Source organism: Agelaius phoeniceus, chromosome 18 (assembly GCF_051311805.1).
Source record: "Agelaius phoeniceus isolate bAgePho1 chromosome 18, bAgePho1.hap1, whole genome shotgun sequence".
NCBI classification, from domain to species: Eukaryota; Metazoa; Chordata; class Aves; order Passeriformes; family Icteridae; genus Agelaius; species Agelaius phoeniceus.
In genome coordinates this window covers 1982198-1997511 of record NC_135282.1, presented here as the reverse complement: position 1 = coordinate 1997511, position 15314 = coordinate 1982198, and the positions used below count along the sequence as shown (strand labels likewise).

The 15314-nt window shown below is 51.6% G+C and overlaps 1 protein-coding gene across 9 annotated transcripts in view; it reads right to left on the bottom strand.

Moving 5' to 3' along the window:
* NCOR2 (nuclear receptor corepressor 2) overlaps nt 1–15314 on the bottom strand; it is a 228250-nt gene that overhangs the window by 104398 nt on the left and 108538 nt on the right. For all 9 annotated transcript variants that reach the window (XM_077188048.1, XM_077188054.1, XM_077188053.1 and 6 more), the window contains exons 5-6: nt 11240–11419; nt 6000–6113 (exon numbers count right to left, since the gene is read on the bottom strand). In XM_077188048.1, the coding sequence (XP_077044163.1) occupies nt 6000–6113; nt 11240–11419 (294 nt within the window). The remainder of the gene's footprint in view (nt 1–5999; nt 6114–11239; nt 11420–15314) is intronic.

The window sequence follows — 15314 nt, the reverse complement described above, 5'->3', positions numbered from 1 at the left end:
CAAAACTGCTGAAAGTGTTCGCATTGCACGGAAAACTTCCAGAAATTCACATTTCACCCCTGCAGCAGTTACAGGAAAGCTCCAGTCACCCAACCCAAGAGCCAGGGCTGTGTTGCATTCTGCCTTCCAGCCTCCAGCAGATTTGGGATCTCTGCAGTTCTCATCACTACTTCCAAGACCTGAAAAAGCAGGACATGGCCTTATCTGGTCTGGGTTAATCACAGACAAATCTTCAAAGTCAATACACCCGTTGGGAACTCCAGATCCTGAAACAGACACCAGGACCTTTAAAAAGCCAAAACAAATGAAAGTTTCCTTAAAATCCAATAAAAAATTATAAGATTTCCCAATGACTCCAGGGTAATTGTTTAAATTTTATCTTTTAAAAAAATCTTGTTATTATGCAGAAATGTCAATAGTATCTGAATTCTTGCCTTTCCAGTTTTCCTCCAGACTTTCCAAAAGCCCATTTTGCATCACCAAGCTCAGATGAGGCAGAATAAAAGTTATTAGAAACAAAAGCAAAACAAATAAGACCCTTTCATCAGCCAAATATGAAAAGCCCCCATCCCAACTACCATGTAAACCAGAATTTGAAAAAAGCCTTGTAGATTAAATGCTCAAAAGCACTTTTACTGTTAAGGTCTTATTTACTGCAGCAGCTCCATGCTGACGAGGCAGGCCCGATTCCTCCCTTTCTCATGTAAATCAGGAGTTCATAGAAAATCAGAGTTCTACAGACATCAAATCCCTGTAGGATCTGAGTCACACTCAGTGTCTGTGAGTGGTTAACAGCAAGATTATATTTTGCAATGCTAAAAACCTTCATTTATTTATTCTCTTATTTATGGATGGGGCATTAATGCTTTATGAAGGTATTTGAGGGTAAACTGATAGCTGGGAACGTGCTCTGCACAGACACAACAGCAGCAGGGGATGGAAAAAGTTCCAAACAGCCCTTTGAATTCCAATTTTACAGCATAATGCTGAATTTATAGATAGATAGCTGTGCCCTTTTGAAGGAACAAGCATCAAGACAGAAAACGAATTAAAATTTAATCTTATTGATTTCCACCAGCTCGATCTCAAGAGCAAGACAGACGCTGCTCCTGCTGCCTGCACTGCATCAAGCCCAGTTTTTCCCAGGGCTGACAGCAGGGCAGGGATGGGCACCCGTGGCTGCTGGCACCCAAACAAGGGGTGGCATGGGGAGACTGGTCCTGCTGTGGTGGGTCACAGCACGAGGTGTCCCCTCCCTGCGCGGTGGCAGAGGACGATGTCACGCCATGTCCCGACGCGACCTCTCCGCCCGCGATAAATGAGAGCAATGTTTCAGAGGAAGCTGACGTGAGCTGCTTTGTCTGCTGGCCTCTGAGCAGCAGTCCCTGCTGGCAGGGACCTCCAACCACCCTCATCTGGCTGGACACAGGCACCTGTGGGCTCCACATCACCACAACGGTCGGAGAGATGGCACAGGTACCTCCTGTGCACACAAGGAGGAATTTTTGGGATGCACAGGTGACTTGGAGGAGAATTCACCCAGCCAAGCCATGGTGGGCTGCTGGGGAGCAGCTCCCTCCAGGACACACTGCCAGCCCTGTATCCCAGGAAAGGCACAGAGCAATGCTGCTCTCCTCCCTGGGCTCAGCAAGGGACTTGGAAATTTCCATTTAAAGCACAAAAACATCTTCAAGCCCAGGTATGTTCAATTGATTTCAAGGGAAGGCAGGTGCAAGGAATCCCGTGAATGCCCAGTGGAATAAAGCTACAGCTAAAAATACACACAGATGATCTGTCCTGGTTGTGGGGATTTGAGATGGAAGAAAGGTAAATTCTGTTGATACAATAACACATCCCAGAGCTGCAAATTAAAGTCCTCAAGGAGGCTGTGTCACACAGTCACCCCTCTGAGGTGCCAGACTCAGCAGAGATCAGCTTTCTTCCACAGGGGAGACACTAAAATCACTCACAGAGTTTAATTTAGGAGATCCCCAATGTCTCCATCACTGTCAGCCTCTGGATTAACCAAGGCATCCATCCCAACCTGATTTTTCCAGGTAGTTCTGTGCCACCCTACCAGCACCCAGCTCCTAGAGGTGCCCCTGAGCACCCTGCAGCCAAAACTGTCCCCTGAGCTTCCCATGGCACTTTTCAAAGGCTCTTGGCAATTTTAGCCCCCATAACTGTTTTCAAACACAATTTTGTTTCTTCAAGGACTGAAGACACTTTTGAAAATATGACTCAAATGCTTCTGTCAATGCTGCCCACTGTCTGTTCTCAGGTTAGTCCACAGACAGTACCAAAAACATTAACTCCCTTTCTCATAATCCTTTCAGAAATGGTACAGTTGACACTTACAGCTGAAATTTTGGCTCAGATACACAAATGTGTGTTTTTCTGTTTTATACTGCAAAGATTTCCCAAAAAGTACATTTTTTGGGTGCAACTTCACAGCCCATCTTTGGACACAAGAGAAAATGGCTTTGGTCAGCACACAGCAGGGCAGAAGGCACCTGGATCTTGAACATCAACTGTTCCTCCACAATCCAAGTCCCCTAAAAACTTCTCAAATGCAACCACAGCCTCATAGTCCAGGATTTGACTGCAGTCAAGAGCAGCTTCTCTCCACTCTTCCCCAGCAGAATTTGTGCAGTCACCTTTTTTTTCTGGAAATCAATTACATGTCCAGCAGAGTGTGGCAAGAGGGGATTGCAGGTCACATTTTCCATAATTATCCTCTCTGACACCGAGGAACTTTTCAAATCATACGCATTAAGTAGGTCACAAGGGGGAACAGCAGCATGATGGGCATTTAGCATCAGAAAACCTGAATTTGGAGAAAATGGGATCCAGCCCAGCGCCACCCTCATCCCAACCCCTCATCCATACTCAGCTCGGTGGTGAGAAAAATATATAGACTTCCCTGATGAACCATAAGCTAAAATTAGAAACCATTCACGCCTGCAAAGCCACAGCTATCGCCAAAGGAAAGTAGGTCACAGAATGGCTGGCTAACTTGATTTTCCGGCTTTTCTAGCTGCCGTGTCCTCAGGTAACCCCTCCTCTCCCATGGCCCGTGCTGGTCCCTCCTTTGTTGGGCTATGACTGCGGGCAGTGTGCGGCTCCGGCAGGGGCTGGCAGGCGCGGTGGGAACGGGCAGGGCAGCGCCCGTGCCCGGGGGAGCACAGAGCCCAGCTTCACACAGAGCCCAGCCAGAGCCAGCAGAAGCCCCTGCACCAAGCTGCTGCCTCCCACCTGCTCGGGGATTGGCACAAGGGCTGGCTTGCTGCCCCTTCCACAGCGTTGCTCTTTAAAGATCGTTTCAGGCTTTGCCAGCACTTCTGGGGTGCTTTCCTTTCTCGCCTCCTCCTGAGGCCTGAATATCCTCTTTTTATTTGCATTTCTTAGCGTGCACTGCCTCCCTCAAGCAAGCCACAAGCCAAGCGATGCGAGTAAATCTGGCTTTCCTTCCCTTTGTGCATGGGCTGGAGCCCTGGCTCAGCCATTACCGACGCTTTTCCCACAAGTAGACCTCCAGGCATCAACTTCACTGCTTTTCCACGGCACAGAAGAGGCAGAAAAGCTTAAAATTTGGCTCAGTGACCTTCATCACTCTAAATCAATACATTTCTATCCGGCTCGCAGTCCTTTGCTGCTGCCAACTCACCTTATAATTAATTGCAAAGCTGCAGGTCAGCACAGGAGTGTCTGAGCCTCTCCCACATTCACAGAGAGATGGAAACACCTGGAGGATCTGCTGCCATCAAACCCATCCTATCACTGACCACCCGCCACTCTTTTCCACCACAATCTCAACTGACTACAATCCCAAGACCCTTCCTCTTCCAGCTTTCCTCCTCCTGGCCCCAAAGGCAGAGCAATCACCGCTAAAATGCACCCCAAACATTCAGAGGGGCTGAAAGCTGAGCCCCTGAATGTTCTTTAGAAGGGCAATTACATCCTGATTCCCGCCCTTGTCACTGGAGCTCTGACTCCTTTCCCCTGCAGCCCCAGCTCAGCCTCTCCCTGCTGTGGTGCAGGAAAGGCTCCTTCCACCCTCAGCCGCCCCAGCAGGCCAGGGATGCTGCCAGTGCTCTGTGGCCCACAGACAGATCCTGTCCTCTCCAAAGGAGGAACCTGCCTGCAGCCTGCTCTGGTTTCTGTCGAGCCAAAGGGAAGGTTCTTGGTTGGAGTCTCCTGCCCACAGATGGGCTCCTCACACACGGCACGCAAGGGAACTGTACAAGAACAGGGAAGAAACATTGTTTGCTCATCCCTGGCAGAATTCAGACATGAACACAGGGCCAGATTTGAATTTAAACAAACATCTGGTGTCCAACATGACCTCTGCTTGCTGGGCACCCACCTGGAATGAGTGCACCCATCACAAAGGCTCATGGTGAAACCCCTGGCACCAAGCTGGCTGAGATCCCCCTCATGCTGACAAAGGGACACACCAGCTCTGAGCACTGTGTGTGACAGTGTCCCAGGTGTTATGGCCATGGATTCTCCGGGATAAATGCAGAACTCCATGCCTGCCCTGCACAGTCTCTGCCATCACCCAAGGGACAGGGCAGAAATGCCAAGGGACCACCCTGAGTGGTGGTGAGGCGTGGAGAGCAGAGCCTGTCTGCTGTGAGAAGGTGGTGGGAGGGAATGTGTCACCCTTCTGCGGGCAGGGGCAGAGACAAGAGGTGACAGAGCAGGACAGGGGGTTGGCAGGACACCCAGCCCTGAGCTCCAGCTAATGGGGACTGCCACAGTTCAGGCTGCTGGGGATGTGAGGGCTGAAGAGCACCTTTCCCTCCTGCCTCACCACCATCACTCATTTCTTCCCCTTGTAATGTGGTTCAGCTACACAAGAGCGTCCAAGGAGGATGGGGCTCAAGTGAACAGGAATAAAAACATTTGAGAGCTCACTTTTTTTGAGCCTCCCCCTTGCACAGGAGGCACAAGCCATTGAGCCCAGGACCCCCAGAGAGGGCCCTTGGTGGTGAGAATGGCTTTGAGAACACACTGCCCCCAAAGCCCAGGGCTGTGCAGCCATCACCAGCTGGTGCTTGCTAATGCTTCAAACACATCGACCTCAGCCTTCACCCACTCACACAACAGACCGTGCCAGCTCTGGCTTTCCTACTGCTCAGGGAGAGCAGCAGATGGAAAAAGGAAAACCAGGAAAATTGCACTGCCTGGGAGCGCAGGGTAGGCGATTTTTTTTTTTCTTTTTAGGAGTCAGGCACCTGGATTTCTGCAGCTCCCAGTGAAATCGCAGGCCTCGCAATTCAAAATAATTAGCGACTGGTAGTTTTCCTTTTATGCAAAATCATCCTTTTTATCCAACACCTAAATGAAAATGAATATGCTTGATTATCTACCAAAGGGCCCAATTTCTGAGCATCGCTCCAATGCACACAGCAAAATTCATCCCTCCTCGGGCTGCTACTACAGGCAAGGGCTGATAAATGAGCGGTCAAGGCAGAGATCCAGAGCCAGGGATGCCAGCCTGACCTTTGCTAATGCTATTTACAGCATCAAATATCCACAAATCCAGCCATGGCTGCATCCACATCCTTGCTGCTCCAGCCTGGGGGGCTTAGGGACAGCCAGGAGAGCTCACAGCTGGCCTGCCAGTATTAGAGCAGCACAGATGTCACCCTCCATCCATGCAGCCCACCCACCACGTCAAAGCCCACCCCTTGAGGCAGCTTTCAAGCTGGTTCACTCCCAAAGGAGAGGATGAAGCAAACTGTTTAACAGAGAGGAGTCTGAAGCATCTCTAAGGCTGATGACAGGAAACCCCCCCAGGCAGGTTCTTCAGCAGACATTAGTGCTCATCTGCACCATCCTGACAGGGCTCCATCCATCCCACTCCCACAGCCTCCACCCCAAAGGTAACATCCAGGAAAACCCCCCACCTGGTCCTCACCAACCTCCCCCATCCCTGGCCACAGTGACATGGCACAATCTCACGTTTGTCCCTCCACCACCTCCAGACTCACCCTGTTCTCGTCGTAGATGATCTGCACCAAGCTGCGATGTTTGGACTCAATAGGAGGGGGAGAGATGGGTTTTTCAGGCTCTGGTGGTTTGGCTGCTTCTTCCTCCAACTGTTGCTGTGGAAGGAGAGGGGGGAGGAGGAGGGTGAGTCACAGCAAGGAACGCAGCCGTCCCTGTCCACACGAGACTCTCTGTGGTGCCCTGAGCGAGGCAGAAAGCGCCATGGCAGGAGAGTTCCAGCCAGCCAGGGGCTGGGGAGGCAGGGGAGAGGGAGGAGAGCTCAGAGCAGCCCTGGCCACGCAGGCGCAGCGCTGCCTGCCCCAGGCACCGGCCCTGTGCTCGTGGCTCGGCGTGCTTGGGGTATGGAGGATGAGGACCTGCCTCAAAGGAGCCTCCTGGAACGGGCCCGAGGCTAGAAATAACGATTTTAACTGGGAACACTTAAATGAAACCACAGCTCCAGCCCGGCTCCTTGCTGCTACCTGCCTCTGGAGCTGCTGCTGCGTGCAGGGAGAGGTGGAGGAGCCAGGGCTGAGGTGATGAGCAAGGCTGCTCTCCACCCTCAGCTTCACCTTCCAATGGAGTGGTCAGAGGACATGCCTTGGGATGACTGTGCTCCATTAAATGACTCGTGCACCAGCCACCCCTGCGCTTTGCGATATCACCTGGTCAGCAGCCAAACCTGACATTCTACCTGCAACCCGTGAGGTGGGAGGAGACATCCCAGCCCTTCCCATAAGTTTGAGGAACTGCTCAGCTGAAAGAGGAAATCCCAGATTGCTCCAGGCTCCTCCTGGGGCCAGCCTGTGAGGAGGGAGAGCTGCGGAGGGAGAGCGCAGCCGTGCGCGGCAGCTGCGGGGCAGCACAGGCACGGGAGAGGGAGCGCCTGTCAAAAACACTGAGGGTGTTTTCCCTGCTAGGCTCTCAATCTCCAAATCTTTGCTGTTGTTTCTTCCCTGCAGCTAAAGCATCCCCTGCTGAAGCATGAGGAAAATCCAGCGAGTCTCGTACTAGGGAGAAAATGCAGCTGGGACTTGGCTTGCACCAGAGCCCAGCAGTGATTTCCCAGAGACGCTGGTGGCTGTGGCCTGGGAAGCAGGTGAGCATCTCTTCCTCCTCCCCATCACCTCTGCTCCTGCTGATGACACCTTTAGCACACCAGGGCAGGAGGATACACTTGGGATGAGCCCAAGAAAGCACTTAAGCACCCAGACAGGTCGAATGGATTGGCTGAGAAAACTCACACTCCTAAAATTGTGTTTCAGTGGATGAAGCTCCCCATGCTGTGGACACCATCTCCCCACAGGTAGACACCTCTCCCCATAGAGGGAGAAGGAGCAGTATAGGGAACACCAAGATACAGCCAAAAAGGCTGCTGCTGCCAGCCAGAGTGGGGAGCAGGCTCTGGCAGTGCAGGACAGCCTGTGTCCCAAAAATTGGCATCACCAATGGCTTTAGAGTTACTCCAGTCACCAGTGAGAGCAGCCAGGAACTGCCCAGCTTGAACCATCTGCAGCCTGGAGGGGGACGAACCCTTCCCAGCACTGCAGGGATCTGTCCCTTCCTGCCTGCAAGCAGCCACACCACGGTGGCACTCTGAAGGCTCCAAGCACAGGAACAGCCCTCTGCTGTTCCCAACCATGGCCACACCTCAGGCAGCACAGGGGACACACCAAACCACAGCACAGGGGACAAGAGCTCCCCGAGGAGCCACTGCTGAAACCATGGGCTGCAAAGCTGTATTTGGCACAGAAGCAGCACTTCCAGGACCTGCCAGCTCTTCCCTGGTGTCCTCCTAAGGCACCCTATCACACATGCTAATTCCCATGTGATAAACTCCAAAAACTCCAAAGAACAAGCCAGCAAAAAGGATCAGATACATCTACTTCTCTTGGGGAAAATATTTGTGTTAAAAAAAAAAAAAAGTCAAAGCATCCAAAACTTGGCTACATCGTTCTGGAAACCCACAAAAATTCTGCCAAGTGGTCGGGTGTGCAGCAAGGGATTTCAGAGGAGAGGGTTTGACGGCCTATCAGGAAACGAAAGTTTGCCACTAAGTGGAGGCTCATTAAAAACAGCTCATTAGAAGAAAAAATACAAATCTAATTATAGCTGAAATACAGTAGAGAATTCAACCCTACTTGCTGTGGTGTAGCACTGCATGGATGTTAAAGGGCCAGATGCTGGGGTGAGGATGTGAGGAGGGGCTGGAGGCAGCACACCTGACTGCAGCCTCCACAGCTCCTCCTGGGAGCCGTGGGAAATGGCAAAGCAAAATAGGTCAGGGTTCCCAGACAGGGACAAAATGGATTTCTTAAAGGTCTGCCACAAAAGCCAGGCTGGGACTGTGACCTTTACAGGGAGAGAGCGGGATGGGAGATGAGTCCTGACAGCTGCACACTGCCTCCCTCACCCAGCAGTGGCTGCCCAAGACCTCCCTCCTCTCCCCAAAGGGAGAGGGATGCAAGGTGCCACCATTAGCCACAGCACCCACAGGGCAACCCATTCCCAAGTGGAAGAGGTGCCCCCTCCAGGAGAGACCCTTTGGCTGGACCATGTGCTCCAAAGGGACACTGCAGGCTGCAGCACTGGTGGGAAGGTGGGTGATACTTCAGGAAGGCCCCATCCCTGCAGGTACCAGCTCCATGCTGCAGACACCTGCCTGGTGAAGGTTGGTGTCTGCCCTCACTCGGGCGCTGGGATGCTTCACCTGCCCGGGCAGAGCAGAGCATTCCAGCCACAGGGCAGCTCTGAAAACCACCTTCAAAGAGAGCACGGAGGAAACTCAGCCCGATGGAAGGGGAAAGCCTGGAGCTCTTCCAGCCAGCAGCTCCACCTCCATCACCAGGTGGGAGTGTTGTACTCCCGGAGAGCCCTTGGCTGAGCTCAGCGCCCAGGGAGGCTCAGGCGCCGCTGCAGAGAGCAGCCCAGCAGTTTATTTCTCCTTCAGATCCCGGTGCTGCTGCCAGGAATAAATGCATAAGGATTATCCTTCCCGTCAGGAAGAGGGGGAGAGAGGACTCGGAGAGATTTGAGCGCATATGGCGCATGAATGAGCGGGGGAAGGCTGACGGAGGTGGCCTCCTGCCAGGGGTGTGCAGGGTTTGGGGAAGGTTTCTCAGCTTTGCTTCTTGCAAAGTCCAGGCAGAGCCTTCCCTGCCATTTTTGGAACAACCAGAAAGAGAGAGATGGTGGATTGTGGTTGGTTGGGATTTTTATTATTTTTTTTTTCCTTGCACAGCCTTTCCATACAAGTGTGTTTAATTACCCTGAGAAGGCCTCCCAAAGACAGAGGGGAAAGGCATTAGGATATTCTGGCTGCATGTGATTTCTCCCCTGCTCCACTGACGCTCCTGCAGGAGCAGTTTCTGTTCCAGGCTCGCTGCTTTCCCTCACTCGTGCTCCTGCACTGACAGCTCAGATGCACAGATGCACAAAACGTTCCTGGAGCATCTCAGACAGGACCCCCTGCTCCAAAATCACTTCTTCCCAGATGTGCTAGCTCTGCTGGAGGACTGGGATAGGGAAGGAGGCCATAGTGGGGGGGGTCAGTTTTGCTACCATATAACTCTGCCACCATGTGCCAAAAATTAAAAAAAAAAATAGAATAAAAGGAAGGGAGGGGACACTTTTACTGCCAACAGCCACTTTCACCTTCTTCCCCATTTAACAGAGCATTTTTTGTGGGCAGGAAGAATCATAAAATTTGTTCCTAGGGAAGAAATAAAGCAACTGAGCTGCCAACAATAAAAACCCCATTTCCTCACAGAAAGACAGTTTGATTTTAAGGGCGAGGAGCATATGCTGCTCCTGTCAGCACCAGCAGCAGCTCCTCAGCATCCCTGAGAAGTCAGGCAGTGGATCATCAGAGCTGTCACTCCTCCCAGCTGCCATGACAGGGACCCTCCCTGCCCTGCCCACTGGGACAGCCTTTTTCCAGAGCAGGAAATTACTGTGGTGGGCATCGCTTTCCTCAAATGTGAGTACGACACATGGACCAGCAGCCAGGTGTCCTCTCCAGGTGGGAGAGGGAAAGGGCTGCCTTCACCCCAAAACCAGCAAGAGGAACCTCTGTGGTTTCCATGGCTCCAGATGTTCCTCTGGGTCCCATGGAGCTGGCACACAGGGCTCTGCCTCACACACCCAGCACAGCTGCTTCTGCTCAGACACCTCTGCAGCAACACATGCCAAAAAAGGGTCCTTGGCATTAATTAAACCATATTGTTTGAAAACAAAATGAAAATATTCCTGCTTTGTCTTGCAGGACAGAAAGGAACTGTGTTTGGGATGGGAAAATACAGATCTGATGGGGAAGAGCAAGTGCATGTTCATTCTAAGGAGCTTCAACAAACAGCCCAAGTAGAGGTTCTGCTCCATTCCCAAATTCCAATGCAGCTACAACCCCTTGGGAAAGGTCATTTCTCTTGGGCAGTTTGGGACTAGCAGCCATCAGGGAGTTCAGAAACTCATCCCAAGCAAAGAAAATAAAACAGCCAGAAAAAGAAGAGGCGGTGATTTGCTTTAAAAAGTGAAAGCCTTTAAGTCTGTGGTTTTTTTCGCAGATGTCCCTGAAGGTTTTGTCATATTAATCTCTTAATGGGTTTATGGTAATTATGTACAGGCCAACACTGAGTGGGCCATCCTTTTGCTGGGGAGGGCTCCTGTGCAGGCTAGGAAGATCAGATTCAAATCCCTGCTCAAGCACAGCCCTGACTGAAGCTGGATCAGCTGCTGCTCAAGGCTGCAGAGCTGGCAAGCCCCAGAGGAAGGGGACTGGATGCACTGGAAGGGCCATTTGGTCATTAGAGCAATGTTTAAACAGCCCAGTACTGAATACTGGCAGCAACAGCAGCACTGGGGAGACACAATTGCTGGAAAGGAGAAATAAAGGACTCTGTGCTGCACTGGGCTGTCCAGATGACTCGGACAAGCCAGGCTGTGCTTCCAGCTCTGCTCTTCACCACTTGCACATTCACTGCCAAGGCACTGAGGACACATTTTTCTCTCTTTTAGGTTCTCTGACATGCAAAGAGCTACGAGCTGGGTTTCCAAAGCATTGTGTGACCAGCAGCTCCAGACTGCAGGCACAGCAGCCACCAGCCGTGTCACAGCAGGGACACAGATGATCCTGTGCGCTGGCACTGCCACTTCCCCTCCTGTGGCCACGCAGGGCCAAGGACAGGGCCTGTGGCAGCATGCAGAAGCGAGGACACGTGTTCCCCTCCAGACCACAGCCTCCTACCTGCTTCTTCTTCAGCTTGGAGATCTGCTGCTCCACCATGGTGATCTCGCGGTCCACGCGGTCCATGTTCTGGATCAGCTCCTCCTTGGAGAGCCGGGCTGGCAGCAGCTCCAGCTCGGCCTCGCCGTGGGCAGGGCTCACGGGGGACACGGGCTCCAGCTTGCCAGGCAGGCCACGCTCCTGGCAAGGGTAAAACAACCAGATCAGCTCTCTCCCAGGAGACTCCGGATCCTTCTCTCATCCTCCCACAGCTCCCTGGCCCATTCCCAGCCTCCTGAGATGCACAGAACCCTCTAAAAAACCTGCTAGACGAGGGAGTACCAGCTGTCAGATCACATCACCACAGGGCTCCACCACCTCCAGCAGTTCCAAAGAGAACCAGGTTATTCTCCCAGGGACACGACAGCAGCTCTTCCTCCTGACAAAGCCTCAGAGGCTCACACTAACCTTGAGTGCTGCTCACGTTCTTACAGGATCAATAAACCATCCATATTCAGGAGCTCCCAGCATCACTGTCCCTTCAGAGGGCTCAAGGCTACACCTTCTCTCAAGGCAAAAATGAGACACCACAATCACATCCTCCTTGTGGCACAGAGACAAGAGCAGCATGAACCATGCTGAAGGAGAAGGGGCTATGAGGGCAGCCCGTGGGAGGAAAGAAGGCTCCTAGCTCCTTAGCTCCTTCATGGCTATCTTTCTCCATCTCTTCCCAAACCCTGGGGATACTGTGAGTGTTGCATGTTGAATACATCCATCCAAATATGGAGAAAAAGGGGAGAGGTGAGTCAAGATAAAAACAGACCAAACTGACATTTTTCAAATTCCAGGTGAAGAGGCTCTCAGCTCAACAAGACCCTTCAAGTCAGAGAGACTGGAGAGATCAGCAAAATCTCCATGGCCATGGCAGGGAGCAGCAATAATGACCCAGGGCTGAGGGAAAAGACACTGAAACATCCAGCTTTGCCCCTAGCTGTGCAACAGCTTTGCTGAGCCCAAGTAGCTGGTATGGCATAGCATGCACAGGCACAGTGCCTCAGGTATGGCAGAGCATCCACAGCCACAGTGCCTCAGGGATGGCAGAGCATGCACAGCCACAGTGCCTCAGGTATGGCAGAGCATGCACAGCCACAGTGCCTCAGGGATGGCAGAGCATGCACAGCCACAGTGCCTCAGGTATGGCACAGCATGCACAGGCACAGTGCCTCAGGGATGGCAGAGCATCCACAGCCACAGTGCCTCAGGTATGGCAGAGCATGCACAGGCACAGTGCCTCAGGTATGGCAGAGCATGCACAGGCACAGTGCCTCAGGTATGGCAGAGCATGCACAGGCACAGTGCCTCAGGTATGGCAGAGCATGAACAGCCACAGTGCCTCAGGTATGGCAGAGCATCCACAGGCACAGTGCCTCAGGTATGGCAGAGCATGCACAGGCACAGTGCCTCAGGGATGGCAGAGCATGCACAGGCACAGTGCCTCAGGTATGGCAGAGCATCCACAGCCACAGTGCCTCTCCTGGGTCACCCTTCCCTCTGCAGCTCCCAGCAAAGCAGCACAGTTCTGCTATCCAAGCTGCCTGGAGGAGCCTGCCCACCACAGGTGAGCACACCTGGGATGAGACAGGTGTTTAACAGCCACTGGCCACACAGATGGGATCACAGCACACCACCAGCCTACCCTGACCCAGGACACTCCTCTCTGGCAGCCACCCAGAGCCTTAATTAAAAGTTTATCTATTCATTTGCTTAGTGAGTGGATGGATTTCTTTTCCTGGAGGGGGAGAAGAGTGGCTCCACTGGTAACCCTAAACCAGTGCCAGGCTGGGCAGGCAGCACAGGGCAGCTGCTGGGAGGGGAGGGAGGGATGGGGGAGGCAAACAGGGCAAGGAGCTCACACAACTCTGCCACCTTCATCACTGCAGCCCTTAGAAAGCCAACACTGCTCTGTGCTCTCACTGTCCTGCCTCAGCCCATCCACCCCAGGAGCACAAAGGCACCACAAAGGCTAAGCTGGTTGGATCCAGCATCCATTCAGAAGAGAAGCTAGAAGGACATGAGAGCTTTCTGGAGAATCCTGAAGAGAAGATCCCATCTTGTTTTACTTTCCCAGCATTAGACATCAAAAATGGTCAGTCTGCTGACATGGGAAGGCTTTGTCTTCTCCACAACTGGGTTTTTTTTGTGGTTTTGGTTTTTTGTCAAGTCAAGAGGAGCAGGACAACCACAAGAAGCAAAAGATAAATTAGCTGTTCATGAAATCTTGTTCAGATTAAGGCACAGGAAAGGGAAGTGGCAGTGGGTAGGTTTTTCTAAAGGAAAGGAAGCTACCTGCCAAAAATGCAGGAGAGAAAGGCTCCTCACTGTGCACATGAAACAAATGATACTTTCTCTTGTCTGCCAACGTGCAGGACAGGGCATCTGTAAACTCCTACTTGGAACAAAACACCTTGGGAACCTGGGTCCTGATACATTTTTATCTTTTTACCTTGCAGAATCTGAATCAAAAGAGCAGCAAAGCTGAGTAAGGGGAATAGCTGCAAGTCACAGCACAAACATTAACATCATCATCATCATCTGGTATTAGGAGATGATTACAGCAATAGAGAGAGGCAATGTCCTTGGTCCTCACATACTGGGCACTGTCATGTCACAAGCACCTCTCGAAATCAACAAAATGACAAGCAGCAAAAAGAATGAAAAACCAAAACTAAAGGCAAAAAAACCCAAAACATCTCATCTGTGCAGTGCTGACATCCAAAAAGCAGAGCTCATGGATTTATGCAAGGCATAAAGAAGCCCTTATAAATCACAAAAGTAGCTTGAAAAGAGGTGTGCAAAGACCAGAGTCTGCTCAGAGCACGGGGAAGACCCCAATGGTCAGAGATTTTCAACCAGTGCTCTGCTTCCTACAGCTCTCAAGAAACCCTCAAAATATATTCCCTTGCTCTAGACAGTGTCATACCCTGAGCAAGTGCAGTGTGAAATGTGAAATTCTCCTTATTAACGTGAAGTCACAGACTTCCCAACCAGCAAGAGCCAGGAGAGGTGGAATAAATCTGCTGGAGGGAAGAAAACAATTACTGCATTACTCAAGTTGATATTTTCTCAGTAATTATACTGTTTCCATGTGATTTGTTTTTACACATGGCTAACAGCTACTGCAGCTCCTGTTTATCCCTGGCCTTGTTTTGTGATTTATATGATAACAAGGGTGGGTGTGAGGGGGGCAGAGGTTGCACAAACCTCCCTGCAGCAAGAGGAGGTGCTGGCACTGAAGAAAACAATTATCACTGAGGAGGTTGTCAAAGAGCAAGGCCAGACTTTGGGGTCGGTTTCTTCTACATGCTTAGGAATAAAAATTCCCAACACAGCTAACGGAGCAAGCCTGCTATTCACTATTAAGCGGTGACTTTAAAAACATGCAAGAAAGAGAGGAAGGAAAAGGATAAGCCAACTGCCTACTGAGGCCTTGAAGAGCAACAAGTCTCCAGGTAAATGTGATGTTCTTGCCTTCAGACACACCAACATCTGGCCCACAGGAAAAAATTACACTGGGAACCCCAAGTGTGGTCCCAGGACACACTGGGACCTGCCCCAGCCCATCTCCACCTGCTTATTTTGCATTACTGACCCAGCTTGAGATACTCACAGAGAAGTCATGTGAGGTGGAGGGATTTAAAAACACATTTGTGCCCCACTTGAGCTCAGCACCTACAGCTGGATGCAGCCCAGCCTTCCTGCAGGGTCATTTTCTCAGCTGCTTCCCACCCTCAGGAGACAGCACATGGGTAGCTCTGCTCCATCTGCACCTAAATCTCACTGCAAAGTGCATTTTGACCTTGCTGATCCCTTGGCTGCATCAGCTGCCTCTTCAGAACCCCCCAGTGGAGCTTCCAAAGCTCCAGAGCCCAGCAGTGTGTCCCAGGAGAACAGAGCTGCCTGCCTGGATGAGCCTCAGGATCTCAGCACACGGTGTTTGCCCTACATATCATCCTCACCGAGCCCAGGTCTCTCTCTGCCTCCCTAATCCACATCATTAGTGATGTTCCCCCAAGCCCAGGACAGAGATTTAGGGATG